Source organism: Heptranchias perlo, chromosome 14 (assembly GCF_035084215.1).
Source record: "Heptranchias perlo isolate sHepPer1 chromosome 14, sHepPer1.hap1, whole genome shotgun sequence".
Lineage (NCBI taxonomy): Eukaryota > Metazoa > Chordata > Chondrichthyes > Hexanchiformes > Hexanchidae > Heptranchias > Heptranchias perlo.
Genome location: NC_090338.1, coordinates 28,332,664 through 28,355,224, shown reverse-complemented (window position 1 = coordinate 28,355,224; position 22,561 = coordinate 28,332,664). Strand labels below are relative to the sequence as shown.

The 22,561-nt window shown below is 40.4% G+C and overlaps 1 protein-coding gene across 7 annotated transcripts in view; it reads right to left on the bottom strand.

Annotated features, from left to right (window-relative positions):
- rapgef6 (Rap guanine nucleotide exchange factor (GEF) 6) overlaps window positions 1-22,561 on the bottom strand; it is a 342,757-nt gene that overhangs the window by 644 nt on the left and 319,552 nt on the right. For 5 of the 7 annotated variants that reach the window (XM_067996162.1, XM_067996164.1, XM_067996166.1 and 2 more), the window contains 6 exons: window positions 20,240-20,463; window positions 17,494-17,670; window positions 12,939-13,091; window positions 5,793-6,018; window positions 3,058-3,614; window positions 1,424-1,759 (listed from right to left, as the gene is read on the bottom strand). In XM_067996162.1, coding sequence (XP_067852263.1) covers window positions 1,424-1,759; window positions 3,058-3,614; window positions 5,793-6,018; window positions 12,939-13,091; window positions 17,494-17,670; window positions 20,240-20,463 — 1,673 coding nt within the window. The remainder of the gene's footprint in view (window positions 1-1,423; window positions 1,760-3,057; window positions 3,615-5,792; window positions 6,019-12,938; window positions 13,092-17,493; window positions 17,671-20,239; window positions 20,464-22,561) is intronic. The other 2 variants (XM_067996163.1, XM_067996168.1) reach the window with 2 other exon arrangements.

The following is a 22,561-nucleotide window of genomic DNA, read 5'->3' as shown; positions in this document are numbered from 1 at the left end:
GATGATATTCACACTGAAGGATTAACAGCTGATTGACAATTGCGATATAATTATTGCAAGTTTGAGAAATAATTTGTGGTTGATTAGCAGGAAATTGTTCATCCAGTATATATTATAAAATGACTAACAGAAACCTGTTATCTGCCATAATTGAACATAGACAAAACATACTTATAAACCAGACTTGCATGTAACAGAACACCTCAACAACTGCTAAACAAATTGGGAATTGGCAAAAATGTGCTTAAAAATTAGATAGATGTATTTAGGTGTGATTTTGAGTAATTCCATCATTTCTAGGTCTGTAACACTTAGCACTTCAGTGCATTCAATTACAACAAATTACTGAATTAAACAGAAAAACAACACAAATCACCTCAGAATATGAAGAGTGTAACAATGAAACAGTAATTAGGTTTTAAATGTGAAAGAAATATTTAACAGGGAGGTTAAAATGGAATATGTGCGTTAAATGAAAGAGTGAACAATATTTAAAAATGTAAATGGAAAACACTTAGTAACGGTTAGATTGAAACTACTTTCACACTGGGGTCTTGATGTAAACTGAGCTTGTGCTCGGCTCACAATGAAAGGAATTACATGGCCTATGAACTGAGGCGAGTTCTCCTCACTAATTGTGTTTGTTGTCCAAAATTTAACAGAAGCTCAGTTATATTGAGAATTAGTAGGGACACAAGGGCCAAGAAATTGGGCCAGCGGCAGGACCAATAAAAACTTCAACAATAAAATTGATGTATGCTCTATATATTCAGAATTTTAAAAGCCTGCTAATAAGTTTGCTATGGGAATTATTTTAATGATAAAATCCTTCAGAAAAAAATAAAATTCCGGAGTGCAGCATATTGGGTCCCAATGTGTCATGGAGTGGTGAGGCACAGGCATGGTCTGGCACTGTGCTGAATCCCTGATCTCAGCTGCTTTGTTACGGGAATAAGTCGAGCCTAACCCAGACATTTATACACACAGCAGAAGAAAGGAAAGAAAATCAGCAGGAGAGCTGTCTCTGGGCTCTTGCTGAGAACCTTCTGGCAGCCTGCTTGGATTGGTTTTGGTAGAGCAATTTAAATAGACCACGCAAAAGCAATCACTGCATTCACACATATAGCTGGGATTGATGTGTCATTGAGTAGACAAAAGAAAAAAAAATGAAGAGGAAATTTGGAGTTTATCCCGAAAATACAGGCAAAAACTTCTAATACAAAAATGCTTTAAAGGATTTTGTATAAAGATGACTACATTTAGAATACCTAATTCTACTTTATAACACAAGATGCTCTATGTCATTTACGAATAAAGTGACTTCAGCGACTACACAAAATGACTGGATTCAAGTTAGACCAATTACTGATTACTAGAGGCTACTTATTTTACTTCTAAGGGTTCTTATGAACGGGCAACCTACCATCATCTTCGTTATCTTGAAGACCCTGGTGGTTAAGCTGTACTAGTCTAGGGTCGTACTCAGAGAGTTTACGCCACTGAGGTAGGCCCAGAGCTTTAGGTTGGTTGCTTGACGTAGGTTGGCTAGCAATGGGAACCGGCGGCAGTCTAGTTGGGTCACACGCCTGTGTTACCATCCGTGACCTTTGCAATGCCACGCTATAGTCTGGAGGTTTTAAGTGCGGATGGTGATGTCCTCCTTCCTTAACATCTGCTATTGGAATTCCCACGTATCCCGGAGGAGTGGGTGGTGGCTCTCTATACCTACCATCCCTTTGTGCTGCAGTAACACAATACACTAGCATAAGAGATAATCATTGTTACGTTAATGAGGTTCATGAAAGGAAAAGTCAATGAGATTAAAAAATATAAAGATATGAAATGTTAGGAGGTTAAAAAATATAAAATGATTAATTTCTAAACTGGAATAAAATGACAGCAGCAGCAGCAAAATCTAATCTAAAATACCGGTGTTATCAGAGTTATAACATACAAAGAAAACTAGCATAACCTTATATTAGGTTCTGCACAAAAATCAGCTTCCAATGTAGATAAAGAAATAGAATCATAGATTCTTACAGCACAGAAGGAGGCCTCTCGGTCCATCGTGCCTGTGCCAGCTCTTTGTGAGAGCTATCCAATTAGTCCCACCTCCCTGTTCTTTCCTCATAGCTCTGCAAATTTTTCCTTTTCAAGTATATATCCAATTCCCTTTAGAAAGTTACTGTTGAACTTGCTTCCACAACCCTTTCAGGCAATGCATTCCAGATTGTAAAAACATTTCCCCTCATCTCCCCTCTGGTTCTTTTGCCAATTAACTTAAATGTGTGTCCTCTGGTTACCGATCCACCCGCCAGTGGAAACAGTTTCTTCTTATATACTCTATCAAAACCCCTCATAATTTTGAGCACCTCTATTAAATCTCCCCTTAATTTTCTCTGCTCCAAGGACAATCTCTAGCCTCTCCACATAACTCAAAATCCCTCATCCTGGTAAATCTCCTCTGCATGCTCTCCAAGGCCTTGATGTCCTTCCTAAAGTGTGGTGTCCAGAATTGGACACAATACTCTAGCTGAGGCCTACCCAGTGATTTATAAAGGTTTAGCATAACTTCCTTGTTTTTGTACTTTTATGCCTCTATTTATAAAGCCAAGGATCCCATATGCTTTTTCCTTTAAAAACAGTTTTATCAACTAGTCCCGTCACCTTCAAAGATTTGTGCGTGTGAATCCTCAGGAAATGCCTCATCTCTGCTTGGTGCAGTCCTTTAATGTCCTAGGTATCTTGAAGAACTTACCATGAGAAGAAATATGAAGACAAACTTAAATCCTGTTATGCCTGTCCATGATTATGATGCAACTGTAATGCTCCACCACTGCTCGATATTTTATTGATCAAATATTCTTTGCGGTAACTTAATACTTCCAAGTCTAACAAAATGCAGTCATTTAATAACTGAGGGTGTAACATAAAACATTTGAAAATCAGGTTCGCTATGAAAGCACTCTAAATTCTGTACCCGTTGCTGTCATTTAATACCAGAGTTAAATTAAAATACATTGTAAATGTGAGATATTTACATGCAGTTTCTCTTACCTATAAGACCCTTTTCTGTGCTTGAAGTAACAGCTTTGTAAGAGGGGTCAATGTTTGGCTTAGAGTTTGAAACAGTCGCACTGCGTCCAGATGCTTCAGCTGTAGTCTCGTGCAAGCCTATTCGTTTTACGGTCCCACAGTCCGTTTCAAACTTGTCCAAATGAGAATTTGTTGAAGACGTCCAGCTTTCCCTGGAATGAACACATTCAATGGTGTCTTTAGACTGAATCGGACTAGTGCTTTTAGTCAGGTCTCCAGAGTATAAGTGACAGCCTGTGGTCCAAGAGTGTGTCAGTTCAATTTCTGCAATTGATCCATCTAAAGTATAAATATATTTAGATGCATTTAGTAGGTTCCAGCTTTTCTGATTTTGGATTGTCTGGATGTTGTCATGGGAGTTGCTGGAGCAGGAAGTCCAGCTTCCACGGCCACTGTCCACTGCATCAATTGAGATGTGATCATTGCGTTCGTGGGCCAACTCTTCATTACTTGAAGATGTACCTGCTGTATCCATAACCAGGCTTCCTCGCTTTTCAGTACTTAAAATTACAGAAGAACTGAAGGGGAAAACAAATGTGTCACTATTATTACCCCATGGTTGACCAACCTTTAGCTGTGTTGGTGATTAACCTTCTATAGCTAAAGTCCAGATTCCCTAAGAGTTTTGTTGTTTCTGCAACTTTCAGAGTGAATTACTCTCCCCTCACTCAAGCAATGTCTTATAAGGGAAGTGGGAAAAGATAGAAGTCTAGCTTTGATGTCAATGAAATGGTTTAAAATAGGTATTTTGCTACTAATCATGGTCAAAAAACACTGACTGAATATTAAAATTATACTCTGATGTAATTTCACTAATATTATTTAAATCTGAATGACAGGTCAACTGCTGGTCTATTATTACAGACAATGTTGGATGTATGTATTTAGTTATGTGCACTGCCTTGATGAATGACAATGCTAGAGAATTAAGCAAACTCATTTTGCATTTTGTTCAGAAAGGGGATAAACCTAAGCCATTATTTGGTCTCCTTCCACTGTCTCAGTAACTCATTCTTACCCTAACCTCCAAATGTCACTCCCACTACTACACCTTTGTAACATTATGAGATCTGGTGTACACTCTATATTTGATACCTGTTTTGAAGTATAAGTACAGAAGAGCGAGTTACACAGAGGTGCAATCTAATATCAGTGTGATTTGTATAATGTGTTGAAGAATAGAGATGAAATGATCACAATCCTGTCCTCCATAAGCTCATGCAGATGTCAAATGTGATGGTGGTTGTATTGTACAATTAAGTCTACCACAATAGACAGATTGCACATGAGCAACTTTACAAATATGACTATGAACATCAATGACATAAAATCATCATCTTTTCCTTAACTACATTCAAATGCAGGTAAATGAGACCATTGACTCGACACCCAGGCTACTCATTACATCCATTTTCAATGAGAACAGCAAACCCATTAATAGTAATGCAGAGTAGACAAAAGATTTGTAAAATAAAACCATATGTTACCAACCCCACATGCAAGCAGCTTAAAATGGGCATGGCTAGAATGGTTTATACTGCGTGGAGTATCATTCCACAACTGTTTTCTATCTATGTAAAATGTGGCTTTTCCTTAAAATTAAATTTTTTAATGAGAGGCTGGAGAGTGATACAATGGAGACATCAAGTGAAGTGACCCGAAATAGGCAGTTTACAAAAAAAAAGCCATCTCTAAAAAAAAATGGTTTTTATTCCAAACATAGTAAAACAGGACGCACACTGGGAGTGGGTGGTTTACAAAAAAATTCTTGAGCCAACTTTTTTTTAATGCAGCTCGATGGAGCATAAGTCACACAGAACATGTCCTGTAGGCTTTATTTATACAACAAGTGGGAATGTATTACACGGTAGTAAACTGAGCAGAGAATTTGGATGACATCATAAAATACAAGGATGAAACAAGGAAAGCTGTCAGCTCCTCGAGCCGATAGTCACTGCCTGTGATTCTCTGTCACCCATCCAGTGTTTTGTACAATGCGTGCATTCTATTTTAAATATCTGCCACTGTTATTGTGTGATGCAAAATGATGGAGGATCTCACAGAATATTGACCTATAAAGTCTGGATACTGGCAAGTAGTTTATGTTAAAAAATTCCTATTTGTTTGCAAAAGTACAAATGGTCAGAAAAATACAAATGAGAGAACAGAGGAGGGTGGAAATTACAAAACAAACCAGGTTAACATCTAACGTGGAATATTTCAGAAGGATTTACATTATGATAAATATGCCAGTGAAGACATCAATCTATTAAAACAGTGGCAAAAAAGACTACCAGCAATAACAGAGTACCACTAACCCAAGATGATAAAAGATTTAAATATTCATTTTACCATTACTGTTGCATGCTGGGGTTGCTATTAATCATTTAGGCTACACAAAAAGCAGTAATTACACTCAAATTCTTGTTAATAAACGACCTGGCTCTTTTAAAGTAGCTAAGATTTACTGAGGGATTTTTCTCCTTGATCATTTGAACAAACGGTGCAGTCCTAAATCATGAAAACTTGTCTACAGTCCACATCTGCTCCCAGTGATTCTACTGAAAGCTGCGAATTGCTGTTTAATGCTATTCCTGTTAATACACTACATATTCAGTTCCAAGTAAATCTCACTGCATGATGAATGGCGCACGTAGTTAAGATGCCCCCCTGCTGCACACTGATCGCCATCTTACCTTGTGTAGGGTTGTACAGATCTGGCTGTCGGTTGCACGTTTCTCCCTCCAGCTGCTTCCATTGTATCTGGGACACTGAGGGATGGTGGCAAACATCTCTCATCCTGCATAGCAGCACACATGGAGTCAACAGAGCAATTGCTGACAATGCTGGAGCGCGATGAGATCTCACTGTGACTTGAGTCGGAGAAATTGTCGATCCTTGTAATCGGAGCCAGGGCCGAAGCTAAACATAAAATACAAGTTTAGACTCATGCAGTTGTAATGCAGGTGCTGCTTTGACACTGATATTATTTTTGGAACAGTATAGGCAGACAGTCTAGGAGTTACACTGTCCATCGCACTACTTTTTAAATCAGGCAAGCTGAGGCCTGTGCACGTATACGTAAAAGCATTCACAGAGCTCTGGTCACCTGCCTGCAATAACTGGTGACATTTTAAAATTAGAAAATAGATGATCTCACAAGTTCTTTTCTATCTTTAAAAGCTTAAAGTTTAGTGTTAAAGGCAATTCAGAAGACTACATGAAATGTTCAAAATCTAGTTTTATACCAGTCGTGATTATCCTCCAACCAATGAAAGGTGAAGTGATGAGACCACCAGTAGGAAAACACCAAAACTCTGCCCCCTTCCATCTGTTCTATGACCTAAAGTATTTGGGTCCATTCACTAATATGCAGGTTACTTTGTTGTGATGATACATCCCTTACCAGTGAAGTGTAAATAGATGTTGTTTCATGTCATTTTTTGAATATATCACCGATGATTGAGAACTGGCAAAAAAAAGCCAATGTCACCAAAACAGGGAAAAAAAAGCAGCATCTTATTTTGTATTACCTACAATGGGGAAAAGTTTTTTCTTAAATGATCTGAAACCACTACACAAAATACAGCTCATTGGTAGATTTAGTCAGGTTTAAGAACAAAATAATGTACTTGCAGGGGGAAACTTGCTCACTTGTTTCCATTACATATAGGTTTTATAAATGTTGAGAGTTATTCTAAAAGTACTATAAACTGTTACAGGTTTAAGATTCATGGATGGAACTTTGATTGTTTAGTCTACCTATTATACTTTCTGAACCAGGAATATAAAGCCAAATTTGCATTTAAAATGTGTGCAAGAAAAAAATAGTCTCAAAGTATTTTTTGGCAAAATCCATTTACGTTTTTGCTGCACATTACATCAAAAATCAATAATAAAAAATCTGCAAAAAGTCTATCAATTGCAAAACATGTCTGTGCAGTTTCATCTGCTTTTTAACTGAACTGTGCTAGGTTTCAACATAAGAACATAGGAGAACTATTTGGAAAAACATTGCAGCACCCATTGTGGGCACCCCAAATATGTGAAACAGTCATTTCTTATGATTTATTGTGTTTCATATATTTGTGATGCTTACATTGGAGAGTATTATTACCACAAGGACTACAGCAGTACAAGATGGCAGGTCCACCATCATCTTCTTAGGGCAACTACAGATGGGCAAAGTATATATTAAAAAACAAGTTCTTAATTTTGAACAGATATCTCGATAGGGACAGTGAAAAAGATCAAACAATAGGTAGAAAAACTTAAGATTTGCCCACAAGCAAAAAGTATCCCTTTATCATCAGAGTAAATGTCTGATTTTTAAGGAATATTTAAATAATTTACAGCAACCAATGCAAAAATGCTTTGACTGGAGTAATGTTACTGACCCTTCCATTACAAAAGTGTGCTATTCTGCTTGGTTTGTACAAGTGAGCATCTGTGGTGAATCATGTTTTCAGGTGTCCCTTGAAATACTGTTAGGCAGTACAAGAACATAAAATATTTAATATTTCTGCTGAATATCGTGGTCATCAGGGTGAGGGGATGTCACTGCTAGGCAATGTAAAACTTGTGACACTCGAGCCTAGATTTTCTGCTTGGGCAGAATAATGGCAGGGTACCATTCGTGCCCATCCAAACTCAAGTGGGGTGACCCTGCCAGTTTCAAGATTCAGCGTAATTTTAACAATCCTGGTGAGCCCCCGACAACACTACTGCCTTTGATTGGAAGCTTACCATTTGGAGGGGGATGAGTAGAAACTTGTGTGCTGCTGCAGGATTTAAATGTCTCCAACAGTTTGAAGGGGCCAGCACACCAAGAATCCTTGAGGCAGCATAATCCCAACTGCTGACACCCAAAAATGTTAGTGAGGTCTGCAGAAGGGCAGAGAGCTCCTCCAGTTCAGTGAGAAAGGTTCTCCACAAAGTTAGGCAGAGGAGGGCTGTACTGTTTGGGGCAGCAAGATGCGAGCCTTTAATGAGAGCAGCACAGCAGCAGTGGCAGGGAAGAGAGAACATCCTGCACAGCAACTCAATGCCGCAAAAAGTTAAATGACCTTATTCTGCCAGATTAGATAAGGAATTAGCAGCTACTTGTAAGAATGTACTGTATAAAGCATGAGCCACATTGTGTTAAAGTGAGTGAATTGCTAACCATCAATGCCCAGGACGCAGCACAGTGCCCTTTGCACCCCCACCCTTCACCTGGAAGTGTTCCTTACAGTCTTACATATTATCACCCCACTAAAAGCCTCATATGCACTTTTAATTGCTTGGTGCATGCACCTGCCACCACAACCCACCATAGGCTGCTTGCTAATATTTGGATTTGGAAGCATCTCATAATACTCAAAAGATAATTCTAGCTATTTGCATTCTTCTTCAAGGATAAGACAATCCGTAACAATAGGGCAAGAAGTACCACAGCGAGTAGATTCTTCCAACCCCAGAACTCTCGCCCCCGTCAAGAAGGAAGCTCTTGAAATCAAGTATTCCCAGGCTAGAAATGTAACGTAGCCAGTTGCAGAATAAAGCCACCTCTACCCTACGCCAACGGTGCTCCTCAATTTCAGTTTCGTAAAGAGCTCCCCATCTGCACCAGTGTGAAACTTATGTTCCTCACACAGACATTCAATGGCAGTTTTTGTCAACCTACACTCTACAGGAACTTGCACAAGACTGTTCTAAACTAATGTGGGGGTCTTACAACCGGCAGAGACAACATTCACTCCATCAGTCTGGTTTACATCCAAAGTTAGTTACAAGGGTGAAATGATGGTATTCCAATTTATCACACCACCGAGTCCCATCTTTTGAAGTGAATAGTGATGCTAATTTAGAGACTTCAGCAGGTGGGCATTATGTAGTGTTAATTTAATTTTTTTCAGTTTCTTAAATAACAGGTCCAGGAAGGAATCTTAAGAAGTATGCTCCGATTCATGCATTCCTCTCACACCACTGTATAATATTCAGCATTAGAAATTTACAGAGAAACAATTTTAGTAATTGTTGTAATAAAGAAAAATCTAGATGCAGGTATCTACAAAAGACATTTAGTAACTAAAGGCTTATATATCGAACTAGTCCCAAGTTACGCCCTGGACTACAGTACAATGGAATGACAGCCATTATGCCAGGGACATGGTAATGAAGTGTCTCCTGCAGGTGGTCAATACATAGCTGAGAGTCCTGAATTCTCTTAAAATATAACCTTTCCGGTTTTTCTGTTAGACAATCTCTAGAATGAATACTTGTCAATGAAACATTAGTTAAAAAAAACTCAACTTCCAAGGAAAGAAATTAGATAAGTGATAGTTCTGTAACCCTTAACAAACTAAGATTCTCTAGTGACAAAATCTTAACTGTTGAATCTGAGTGGCAGAGAGTATTGGTGTAATGAGCTTCACTTAAGTTTTAGGAAGGTCATCGAACAGCACTCTCAAAACTGCCCATACATCTAAGAGACACACACACACAGTGTGGCAGATAGTGTGACTTCTAATAGAAAGGAGAATTAATAAACTAATTTCCCACTTTAAAAAACCAAACTGGTGCGGATGGGCAATATTTGACATTGCAAGTACTTTTGCTCCCCCGACGTCTCACTAGACAAATGCTCCAGTCATACAATCCAGAAAGCTTCCCCTCCAGGTTCAACCCTGAGTTTCTGCTGTTTGAGCTTAGGCGGAGAGAGGTTGCCAACTGGCCTTTGCTCCCTCGCTGGGGGCTGGGGGGGGGGGGGGGGAAGGGGGGGAAGGGGAGGGAAAATAGATCAGTTTCTATTCCTGGTTGTTATCCAGTGACCCTTGCTGGAAAGCACACGTATGTGAACATTAGGCATCGACATGTTCGGGCCACGTTGTGTTGAACCCCGCAATCAAATAGTCTATCAATACTGCTGTTTATGTATGAGCATAAAGAATGACCACTTGAGCAAGGTACCTAAGAGCTGCTGACAACTGTACCCCACCACCTTTAAAAGAGTGTGACATAAGGAAAGGAAAGTAAACCGGGGGGGGGGGGGGGGGGAGGGAAGTGGGGGAAAGAGTGCTTTCGACCCCTCCGCAGTACTGTTTCCCATTAAATGACTCCTGTTTAATTTTCAGCACCTTCCATGGAGTGTGCTTTTATTACAACTATGTTGTTTCACGGACAAGTATAATCCTATTTTATCTAGGCAGACATAAAAAGAAATGGCAGAAATGTAACTCAACAAGCAACTTTAGAAAAACAGCCATCACAATTTCTAAAACAAAAGTTCATACAGAGTAAATATACATGTGAAAAAAAACTGTTTACTGTACTATCCAGCATTCTAAAATGGCATACTGAAATCCCACCTTGTTTGTAACCTTACTAAACAAAACACTAATTTACACTTGGAACAGTTTAATACTTTTGCACCAGAGTGACACATGTGCATTGCAACAGAATGGTGAGATGTGGGTTTGCACCCATGATTCCTTAAACAGTGCCGTCATAGGGAGGTAACAAGTGGAGGCAAGTAATTTCTCCACAGGGATGGATCAACTGGAGGAAGAATCACCCCAGAACCATCCTGGCATGCTTCCAAGCAGCCAGTTTCAGTGGAGATGTGGGAATAGATCACCTGCTCTCCCTCTAGACTGGAATATGGTGCATGGAAACAGGAGAGCGACAGTAACTTCTCAGTACAACCAACACAAAATAGTGACACTTTGCTTTCCTTATGCTCTAAATAGTGCTCCACCTTTTGAATCAGTTTCAAGGAAGGCAATTTCATCTGATATTGCGTACAGAATATCTTGTTTAGACTGCCCCTTCCTTTCACTTTTTATTCTCTGTCAAACCACTATAACATCCAAGTTTGAGAAACACTCATATAGTTTTCCTTCTCTTGTTCCTCATCATCTTGGGGTACAACCATTCAAAAGGCCGGCTGCTGGAGGCGACACTAATGCTGCCATGTTGTTCTGTCGCTACAGCTGGCGCACCACCTACATCTGAAACACCCGTCACATTTCCTGCAGTTCCTTCTGCCTCCTTTCTGTCTGCTGAAACCTGTCTGTCTCTGGAAGAACTTCTTTCTCGGAACCTCCTGAAGGGTGATCTCATTCTCTTTCTACTCTTTGATTCCTGTTCTCTTTCGCCTCTAGTGTCTATGACCTCGCCCATGCCTGCGCCGCCCGTCAAGCCTGTGATCTGCTGAATTTTCTTTTGCAAATAGACACCACCTATGCCACACGTCTGTGCCGCAGTGCTCTTGTGCCTGACCTCACTAGCAAGGGAAGAGGAGCAGCTGGATACAATTGACGGACTTGAATTCTGTGTCCGCAATGGACTACTGCCTGATAGAAATAGGGAGGAAATGTTTTATGTTAAAGAATAGAATTAATCCAGCAACATAAACATCTAACATTTGGGGCCATTTTCCTTTCTTTTGGCACACATGTAAAAACTGACAAAGTCAGGTGTCCCTTGATCAAGAGTAAGTTTACTGCCGAATACTTGGTGGTCCAAATCTAAGTATGTAAAACATGCTAATGTTGCTTAGGTATCCTTTGTCAATTACTTTGAATCTGAGCTGAAAAGGGATAGATTCAAGAATCAATAAAATTCTTTATTTTTGGTCTCACTAATTTTCTATCCTCTCCTCTTCTGAAAGTATTGACTTGTTGCTGGGATATATTTCCACAGCCATCGGTCGCACTTCGGTACCTCACATAAGTGCCCATTATTCATACATAAGCCTTGGTATTGATTACTGACTGGCTATTCGACTGCAAGGAGCATCACAGATAATCATAATGGCCACACACTCGCAATTCCAACAGATATAACGGATGGGAATCCCTGATCAATTTTTGTCTCCCTAACCCAGAGATGTTAAAGTCAATTGCTGTGTCCCTGCCATCGTTTTGGCTAACATCAACTAATTTTGTACAGGTCATGGTTCGAACCTAGAAACTTACTAATCTGTATGCCTCAGCAACTCTCTGGACAAACCTGCTCAGTGATCTGGGAAATACCTCTTGGGTTTTTAAACAACTTTGAGGTTAGGGCCCAGACTTTGAGGAACATCACTTTTTCTACTCACTAATGGCACAAAAAGGAAAATGGGATCCCAATCTTCATACAATAGATTCACTCTAAAATAAAACCCAGGCAGTTAAAAATAAGCTTAATAGTCACCCAAAAAATTATTTGGCCAATAATGCTGCTTGAAATAAAACTGAAAATCTACCAAGGTAATTTTTTTTGCCCATTATACTAAACAGAAGAAATCATCAACTTGTGTTTTTGGAAACTGAACCTGCTCAAAAAATGAAAGTCACCAAAACCTTCACTGTTTTTCTTTAAGTAAGTAGACAAGTTTATTATTGCCACTAAATGAAAGAACAGCCATCAGTTTCTAAAATAAGATCCCATACTGAATAAGTATACGTACGAAAGAACATTGCTTACTGTACTTTCAATATATTTGTTAACTAACGTCTAAGCAGACCTATCCAGCACTGCAGTGTGTTAAAACGCTATGACCGTAGCGATGGAACCTCACAATGTTTTACTCCAGAGCCAGCTTGGGACTTGCCTCCAGAGTTATACGGTCATTTCTGTATCACTGTGAGAAAGAAACTGTTTTGCAACAATGGAAAAGTGGCAGTATAATTCTACCCTAAGATTTGTATCTGTGTGATACTAAGAATTAAGCCCAATGTTTCATCACTGGTTCTGTGCTTTAAAATACACTTCTATTGATTTTCTTTAAGAATAGCTTAAGTTTTTACCAAGAAGACTAAGTGTTTATTTGAAGTTTGCTGCTGTTCAAATGATGTTATATGGCTAAAGATTACCTTTGCGGGGAGAGCTCTGAGGAGATACAGGAGGAGAAGAGAGTTGAGATGATGCTGTTGACACTGCATCTTCAGCATTTTTCTTGCTTCTATCTGCTTGCACTTCCTCAGACAAGACTAGAGCCTTCTTCAAGGACTGTGGAGAATTGGTAGCTGGGAAATACAATTAATAGGGAAAGTGTAATGGTGCTTTTCCAATTCTGACGACATATCCACATTCTTACCCCCCTCTAATTTCCAGTCTTTTCCCCGCTCCTTGACTGGTGGCAGTGATTCATCCTGGGGTACTATCCTAATGGCATTGGCAGTCCCCTGGTAACTCACCTAAATACCATTCTTTGCCGTGAATGCTCCTATGAAGCACCTTGGGACATTTTACTACGTTAAAGGCGCTATATAAATGCAAGTTGTTCAGTGTCAACATGTTGTTTGACTGTAAAGGGCCGAGGGAGAAGCATCACAACCAGGCCCTGGCCGCATCCATAAATTTACTCTTTTTAGCAATGATCAATGCATAGTGATCAAGAGCTGGAACCCTAAATTATTTTCTCCCTCCTCAGCCCTGAGGAGCTAAATGTCATGTCCTCTTCAGCTAGGCTGAAAGAAGCTAATTCATAGACATGGGATTAAACCTGGGACTTTCCTGCCCTGTATATCTCAACACTATACCACCCAATATATTTATTTGTTAAATCACTTGCTTCATGAAACCACCACCCACATTTATTTTCACATACTACGTAGTTTCTCCCTGAATCCAAAACCTCTGACACCTGCTGGTGAGGTTCTCAGCGCAAAATTCAGCCACTGCAATTGGGCCTTTTAGTTACAGAATAGAGCTGCAAGGGCAGGGAGCGTGTGGCAGTGAGTAGAAGGTGCTGCCACCAAGCACCAGGAATAAATCATACACTACTGTTTTTTTCCTGCTCTTTTGCTTGCCGTTTATCATCCTTGGGTGAGCAGTCAGGCATGTGACCTGATCCCAGGCTTCTGCCAAAACCACTGTATAAGCAGCTGCAAGAAGATATATGAAAGCAGCCTTGAGTGACTTTCCAAGATTTTACCATCTGCTCCTGCATGATGTTTCTTGACCACAGCTAAAATTGGAGACTATGGAGGAAATTACACGTAGAAAATTGCATCCTACCTCAGAACTCATGTCTGCTATGCTACTGTGATACCTTTCGCAAAAACATTTACTGAACAATTGAATAAGCACAATGATACTCATCCCAGCACAACAAAAACAGGTGCAAGGAAAAAATACAGGATCCCCCAACAACTCAACTGGTTAAGGCGGGAAGAACCTGGGTTCAGTTTTCAGTCTGTGTTAGCTGATCTTAACTGGAGCAGCAATAGGGATGTTACAAATAGATTCAAAACTCCAGGGTGAGGGAGAGGGGAAAAAGGAAGCCAGGGTTCCTGGTCTGTCAGTACAGACAGTTGGTCTGTTTCCTCTTCAAAGTCCCTGAGCGTGTTGGCTGGCACCTCCCAAATCAGTGCTCATCTTTCTCACAACTACATATTTTGAATCTCTCCAGTCACGATTCTGCCCCTGCCACCGCACCAAAATGGCCCTAATTAAAGTCACTGATGCCATCCTCTGTGTTGCTGACCATGGTGTATTATCTCTCTTCGTCCTCTATGCAGCCTTTGACACGGTCGATCACACCACCCTCCTCCAACCCCTCTACTCCAGTTTCCAGCACTTTATGACTGCCTTCGCTTGGTTCCACACTTGGCTATTTAATCGTCGCTAGGCTTCCCATCCCACCCTCGCATCCTTACCTCTGGAGTCCCCAAAGGATCTACCCTTGGCTCCTCTTCCTCATCTACATGCTGCCCCTTTGTGACAGCACCTGCAGACATGGGGTCAGCTTCCATATGTACACTGATGACACCCACCTCTACCTCTCCACCACCTGTCTCGACTGCTCCACTGCCACTGTCAGACTGCTTGACTGACATCCAGTCCTGGATGAGCTGCAATTTCCTCCAGTTAAACAGCAACAAGACTGAAGCCATCGCCTTCAGCCCGCACTACAATCTCCATACCCTCGCCACGATTTCCATCTTCCTCCCCAGCCATTTGTCACAGACTGAACGAGAATATAACTGAAAGCTCAGCATGCTATTTTACCCTGAGCTGATCTTCCTCTCCAAAGATTACTTACTTCCACCTCTCTAACATCGCATACCCCTGCCCCTACCTCAGCCCATCCGCTGCTGAAACACTCATCCATACCTTTGCCACCTCCAGATGCGACTATTCCAATACTCTCTTGGTTGGCTTCCCATCCTCCACCCTCCGTAAACTTCAGTTCATCCAAAACTCTGCTGGCCATATCCTATCTCTCACCAATTTCTGCTCACCCATCACCCCTCTCCTCACTGACCTACATTAGCTCCCAGTCCCCAAATGCCTCCAATTTAGACTTCCTTGTGTTTCAATCTCCTTATGGCCTCGCCCCAGTCCCTCAATACCTCCAATTTAAATTTTTATTCTAGTGTTTAAATCCCTTCATAACTTCGTCCCTTCCTTCCTCTGTAACCTACTCCAGCTCTATTACCCTGCCCCACACTCTCCATTCTTCTGACTCTGACCTTTTAAACATCCTTCCCACTCCCCTTCATGGCCATGCCTTCAACTGTCCAGGCCCCAGACACTAGAACTTCCTCCCTAAACCTCTCCATCGCCTCCTTTAAGACACTAGTTAAAACCCATCTCTTTGAGCAAACTTTTGGTCACCCCTCCTAATAGCTCCTTGTTTGGCTTAGTGTCCATTGCGCCTCAGTGTGACATCCCGGGTCAGTTTTCTATGTTAAAGGCGCTGTATAAATGCAAGTTGTTGTTGTTAGATCTTTGTCAGTTTTCTTCTCTTCTACTCATAGTTTTCCAGGGCCCCCCTCACCCCCGACTTGTCTTGAGTTGATCACTAAGAGGTGACAAAGACCTAGTGATGATGCTCCCTCATATTTTCAATGGGTCTGGGTGAGTTGTTGGATTGTTAGTCAGCATTTTGCACAGGGATACAGTTGAAATTGAGATAATAATGGAGATGGGTTTGTTTCACACCTGTATCCAACCATATTGCCCCTGCACACCCTTTCCTTAACAGATTTTTATTTCTTTGTAACCACAAAGAATGCACCAGCAGAAAGCATACTTTTTTTCTACAATTCAGAGGACAGCGGTCACAGCTATAGGTATAAATTGTCCATTATCAGAATAGCTTTGGGATGGTCTTATCCTTTGGAATTTCTCTATGACTCAAAAGTGCGAAAATGTTGTTCAAGTCTAGTAAAGACCATCTCACCGTAACCCCATTTTAGCTGAGAGTTGTAACAGTCCTAGGTTAAAATCAGTGAGTGTAGAACTCTTTTTGTGAACCTCCGATTTGAAGAATGCATGAAAGCAAATACTGATGAGTCAGGTGACAGTAGCCATAGCATCAACATGCGGCACCATAAGAGGAGGCGGCACGGGTTTGCACTGTCCAGAAAGCCAGATACTTCTCTGGGAGGGGGAGAGGGAAGCAAGGGAATCAATCAAGGTGACAATTTAAAAATCACCAATATTCCAATAAAATGCACGTTAATGGTATGGGGTGTAGCACTGAGGTATACGGACCAGGAAATCGGGTTTGATTTCTGCTCTGTAACAAGTTAACTGATTTCAGCTAGCACAATGTTAAGGGTGCTAGAATTGGCCTCAAGTGCTGCTGGACTGAGGGAGGAAAATATCAGCCAGGGATCCCACTGCTGATCGCAATCCAGTGCAACTCGCTGAAATGGACATGTGAACATTCGCGAAAGTGAAATTGGGATTGGTTGTGGTGCCCTCCCCCTTATTCAAACAGCTCACCAATGTCACTGTCCAGCCTGATACAAAAAGAATAACTATCTGAGGAAATGGGGAAAATAGAAGATCAGGAGATCACTGTTAGCTATGTGTTGCCAGCATTGAGAGGGGAAAAATATAGAGGGGGAATACTGAGAAAAATGAAATTTAATAGCTTTGTGTAAACTTCACACTGCAACACTTTCAGTTGTCAAGTTACTTCATGTACTCTCAAACAATCTGAATAGGGCATCAGGCCAAACTGTTAAGAAATACAAACTAAATTACAACAAAAGTTCAGTTCATCAATCATAAAGAAATTACAAGAGGGTACTTTAAGAGAAGGGATTCAGATGACAATCTCATTTGAGCCTCTCAATTACAATTGCGATTTGCAATTTGCTAGATTTATTCCACTATCACCACATCTCACAACTCCAACTCAACTTCTACCATATCCTCCAATTCATCACCATGGGAGATATTATGAACACATGCTCACACTAAATTTGGATTTAAAATTGCAAATGTGCAGAAGTCGCTTTCTGTTAGATAACTGCCATTCTGCTAAAATTGCTTAAAATTATGCTATGTAAGCATTTCCTTATACACTTACAGGATATACAAAAACAAGCATGAGGCTGCGACTCAGTAACAACATTTTACAGTAATAAGTAATAATCATCATTAGCACAGAAAGGGAAAAGCAGTTACCAAATGATGTGGCTGGTACTTTCTTGCGTGATGAGTACAAAGCTACTGGTGGCACCTGGAGGGCTTGGCTCATTCGTTGCTGTGACTGGTGTTTTCCTTGTTGACCAGATGACCTCATAGTTACTGGGGACATATCTGAGCTTTTATACGATCGCCTCTCCCCAAAATTTTTGCTTACTGTTATGAAGAAAATGAAATATTAGCAACCTTGACTGTGAAGGATGACTAGTATTTTTAGCTGAAGGTAATTACATACTGAACTGTGTTAAGTGAGGAGCTGAGATAATGCTGTAAGAAAGCGAAGCATCATTTGAACCCCTAAGATGCATTACTGCATTGGAACATGGTGTAGTGTGTTATTCTGTACAATATATAGAAAGAATAATTTCTCTTTTGTGTAACATCAGGCATTTCATTGCAGACAATAGGCTACCATGATTGTCAGATGACATGTTTCAATCAGTAATGCTGTCCTGTGAGATTTTGCAAGAACACACAAAAGAAAGGGTTATTCAACCAGCACAGCTTGCTCTACCACTTAGGTCCTGTCTCAAGATCCAATCTGGCCATTTTTCATTTTATTCCTAACGCAAAGTGTTGTTGTTTCCTGCTGATTTGGGAATTGAACCAATTTTCTTATGAATGCTTAGAGTGAGTCAGCATTAACTAGATGAGATTCTATCCCACATCAATGACTGTATGGGAAGAAAATAATTGTTAAGCATCTTAGAGTCTCTTTAGCTCTCAGTCATGTCCTCTGGCTCTCCTATTCTGCTTTTACACATTTGTAAACAATTTTACAACACCAAGTTATAGTCCAGCAATTTTATTTTAAATTCACAAGCTTTCGGAGATTTTCTCCTTCCTCAGGCAAATGTTTCAAGATCTCCTTGAAGCCTACGCATTTATACATATTGAACAATAATACATGGTGTTTACAGACTGCCCCTGCAACTGCCCGTTGCCAAGGCAATCACCGTGTTCGCTTTTACACATGATACAGATCATCAATAAACATACAATACACATCACCAATTCCCCTCATTATGGTATTATGTTTCCTTTAATCTTTTCCCCAATGAAAATCCATTTAACTTCCTTAGTGTCTCTTCATAGTTCTAAGTCCCAAGGCCTAGACTCCTTCCCACTGCTTTTATTTGAACCCTTTCTACTATCTCCATATTTTATCTGATCACAATGGTGTCAAGATTTATTTTGATGATTCATGCAAGGGAAAAGTCTACCTTCAATGGATTATAACATGCAAAATAGGCATTAAAACAGATTTATAAGAATTTTGGCCTGCAGTGTGCTACACCTGCAAAACCACCCGATGGCAGTATGCTCTCACTGTCACCTAATAGGAGACACAGTATTGATTTCTGCTTTTGTTTTTCCTCCATCACCTATGAAAGATCAAACCTTTAAAAGTGGTATATGAGCCCTTGTTACAGCCCTATCCTCATCTGTGATCCTGGATGTAAAACTTACAGCATTCAAAAGCACGTTGGATCAATGCTGATTAAATCTGATTTTAACATCCATTTTGATATTTTTCACCTTCCCTCACCTTGTTTTTCCAAACCATACACCTGCCCCAGCTGAGAGGTTGGATAGACAGCTGGCTCCTATTCCTCTGAGAGTTCCAATCTGTAACAGGCTACTGGGTAATGCGTGAAAAAGAAACAGCAAGACACTGCCACTGATTTCTATTTCCCTTTGGTTGGGTCTAAGTTGAGTGGCTTCCATGGTCTGTAATGCATCTTGTCTGGTGGGAATGTTTGTAGATGTGAACCTGTAATGTGTTGCTACTAGACACATGCTGTGTCATTATAAAGCAAACTTACAATGACACACTGATCGTTCCCCTGATCGTTTACTTCATTAACAAAAGAACTTGCATTTATATAGAGCCTTTCACAGCCACAGGATGTCCCAAAGCACTTTACAGCTAATGAAGTACTTTTGAAGTGTAGTTCCTGTTGCAATGTAGGAAATGCAGCAGCCAATTTGCGCACAGCAAGGTCCCACAAACAGCAATGTGATAGTGACTAGATAATCTGTTTTAATGATGTTGATTGAGGGATAAATATTGGCCTGGACATTAAAGCAGGAGGTGCTCTCCTAATAGCTCAATGAATTTAGCCACTAGGTAGCTGAGCCAAACAGATCAGCAAAGTCCTACGGATGATTCCCTACCTCTGCTGAGTCGGGTGAACTCTGCTGGGAGTAGGGATGCTACAATTGGCCTCAGTGCATCTGAGTTAGAGAGGAAAATCACCCTCGATCACCATCCAGCGACCCATGCTGGAATTGCATGCGATGTAAAAGCATGGCTGTGATGCCCCAAAGACTGTAAAGTCTGCTAACACTCATTGTCTATACTCAAAGATAAATTATGGTCACACTCACAATGACCACTTGACATCACTCTAATGCCTTGCAAACACTCCACTCCTCTCAAGAAAAACATATAAAATCTGAGGGCAAGTAACCTCAAGCTGTTATTGTGCAACTCCAAGTTCAGGGGTTGGGAGAGTTATCGAATAGTACAGGAAGGGTTTTACTAAGTTAAAAATTGGAGAAAAACTTAAAAAGCTTAATCACAATCAATTTGTCCAAAGAAAAATACTAGTATCTAACAGAATGATTATGCCTTTGAATAAAATTATGCACAGGAAATAAATTCCTCGAAATTTCTGTAATTAAAATTCACCAGTAAAAAAAGTCTCTGCAGTTCACTCACATGTGCTATAGGCTGGCTCACACTGCAGTGACATTATTTGGATTTTCTCCTCATCGGTCTCCACATTTAAGTTCGAGAGATACTGCTTCACCTTTCGAGCCATCTGTGCATCCTCGTAAAGCTTCTTGGCATTGAGCAGAGAGCTGCGGCGCACTCGCTTCTTGTGTCCCCCGCCTTGCACTGAATCTAGTACATTGGAATTCGTGCTGCCTTGACTTAATGACCTGCTCACAGGGGAGAAAGAGAAATCAAAATGCTGCCAGGTTTTGGCATGAATTCATAGAAACAGTACATGCAGTGAATTAGTGGAGGGAGGGTGTTAGTTAATGGCAGCTGCTGTCACTTTATCAATATCACATGCCCACATTAATAACTGAGAAAGATATAAGAAAAACAACAGGCCTTACTGTGAAATAGAGGTAAAACAAGTCTGGACACTCCTAAACTTAAGGTAACCTAGCTCTGCCTAACCATATTAAAAAGGATTAAAATACTGTATGCTAATTTCCAGGAGGTTTGCTTTTGTTTAGTTGCTAAACTATTGGTGCTGTACCACTTTGCACACTGCCTGGTGGCCAGTTCAATAATTGTACTTGAAGTTATCCTGAAACAGACGGACTGCGCTCTCAGGTGTATGGGTTCAAACTCCCCTACAGATTTGAGCACATAATCTAAGTTGACACTTCAGTGCAGTTCTGAGGGAATGTTACATCATCGAGGTGCCATCTTTTGGGGTGAGACATTAAACCAAGGCCCCAACTCGGGTGATATTAAATAAAAAAAACATGTTTTTTTTAAACAATTTTACAACACCAAGTTATAGTCCAGCAATTTTATTTTAAATTCACAAGCTTTCGGAGACTTCCTCCTACCTGAGGAAGGAGGAAGTCTCCGAAAGCTTGTGAATTTAAAATAAAATTGCTGGACTATAACTTGGTGTTGTAAAATTGTCAACCCCAGTCCATCACCGGCATCTCCACATCATGTTTTTTTTAGGATGAGCAGAGAGTTCTTCTGCACAATTGCCCCCTCAGCCAACACCAACAAAAGCAGGTTATCTGTCATTAATTCATTTGCTGTGTGTGGGACCCTCCAAGTTATCTGTCATGTTTATCTACATATCAACTGAGACTGATATTCAAAAGTAATCCATTGTTTGTAAAAACATTTTAGGACATCCTGAGGACACGATAAAGCAATACAAGTCCTTTCTTTCTTTCTGGGATTTATTCAGAATCAAACTGACTACCCTCTCATGGGGAAAACTGCATATGGTGTGGCTGGGGTGGGGGGTGGCAGAAATCGGTGTTTTCCACCCCTCCCCCATTTTATTTATGGAAAACTATAAACTTTTTTTTTAATGTAACTTTTGCAGCATCACAGAAATTATTGTTTGAAACAGTGTTACATTACTAAAACAGCATAAAAAGATATGTGTATTCAGTCTAGCTTTTGGGGAAAAAAGTAATTTTAAACACTAAATGGGAAAGGGGAAAAACTGACAACTCAATTTCCACAAAAAGGTTACTTGGACTCCAACCATCATGTTCCTAAAAAAATTAATTAAAACTGTCAATTTGGACCATAATAAACCAATTACAACATTTATTTGCTAAAGGTTGGTGCACATGATAGCATTTTTCTGATCTAAAACTGGCCATACATGTACAATTGATTTTGGAATCTTGAATGCCTTTTCCCAAAAAAGTACACTGAATTCAATGGCACACTACACACAAAGCTCATCCACACACTGCACATGGATTATGGGTTTTCTCCTCCTGATTTTTCAATTTGACAAATTTCTGATCTCAGCATGGAGAGAGGGGGCAGAGTTGGAAGGTGCAACTTGTTTTGACCACTCTTCATCAAATATGAGGTGCGAGTCAATCGACAGTGTGCTCATACATCGCACAGCAGTGACACAAGTCTAAAGAGCAGGTCGTTGCTAATTATCTCGGATGGGAAGTCATACACAAAAGCCTACAGATCAGCGAAGAGATGATATATAAAAATGGTGGGGGGGGGGGGGTGCTGAAGCTGAACACTTGAATTGTATTTCTAAAAAACAGGCATGAATTATGAAAAAAAATGTAACTATTTATATGGTGTATGGAACTGGGTAGCACAGTGGTTTACCTCTGTGCATTCACCTCTGGGAACTGGGTTCAAATCCAGCTGACTGATGGGATGAAAGTACCCTCTCTCTCAGCTTAACAGTCCTGCGTAACTCCCGATCCTTCGATCCTATTCCCCGCTAAACATCTAGCCACCCATCTTCCCTTCTTGGTCCCCATGCTAGCTGATACTGTAAATGGTACC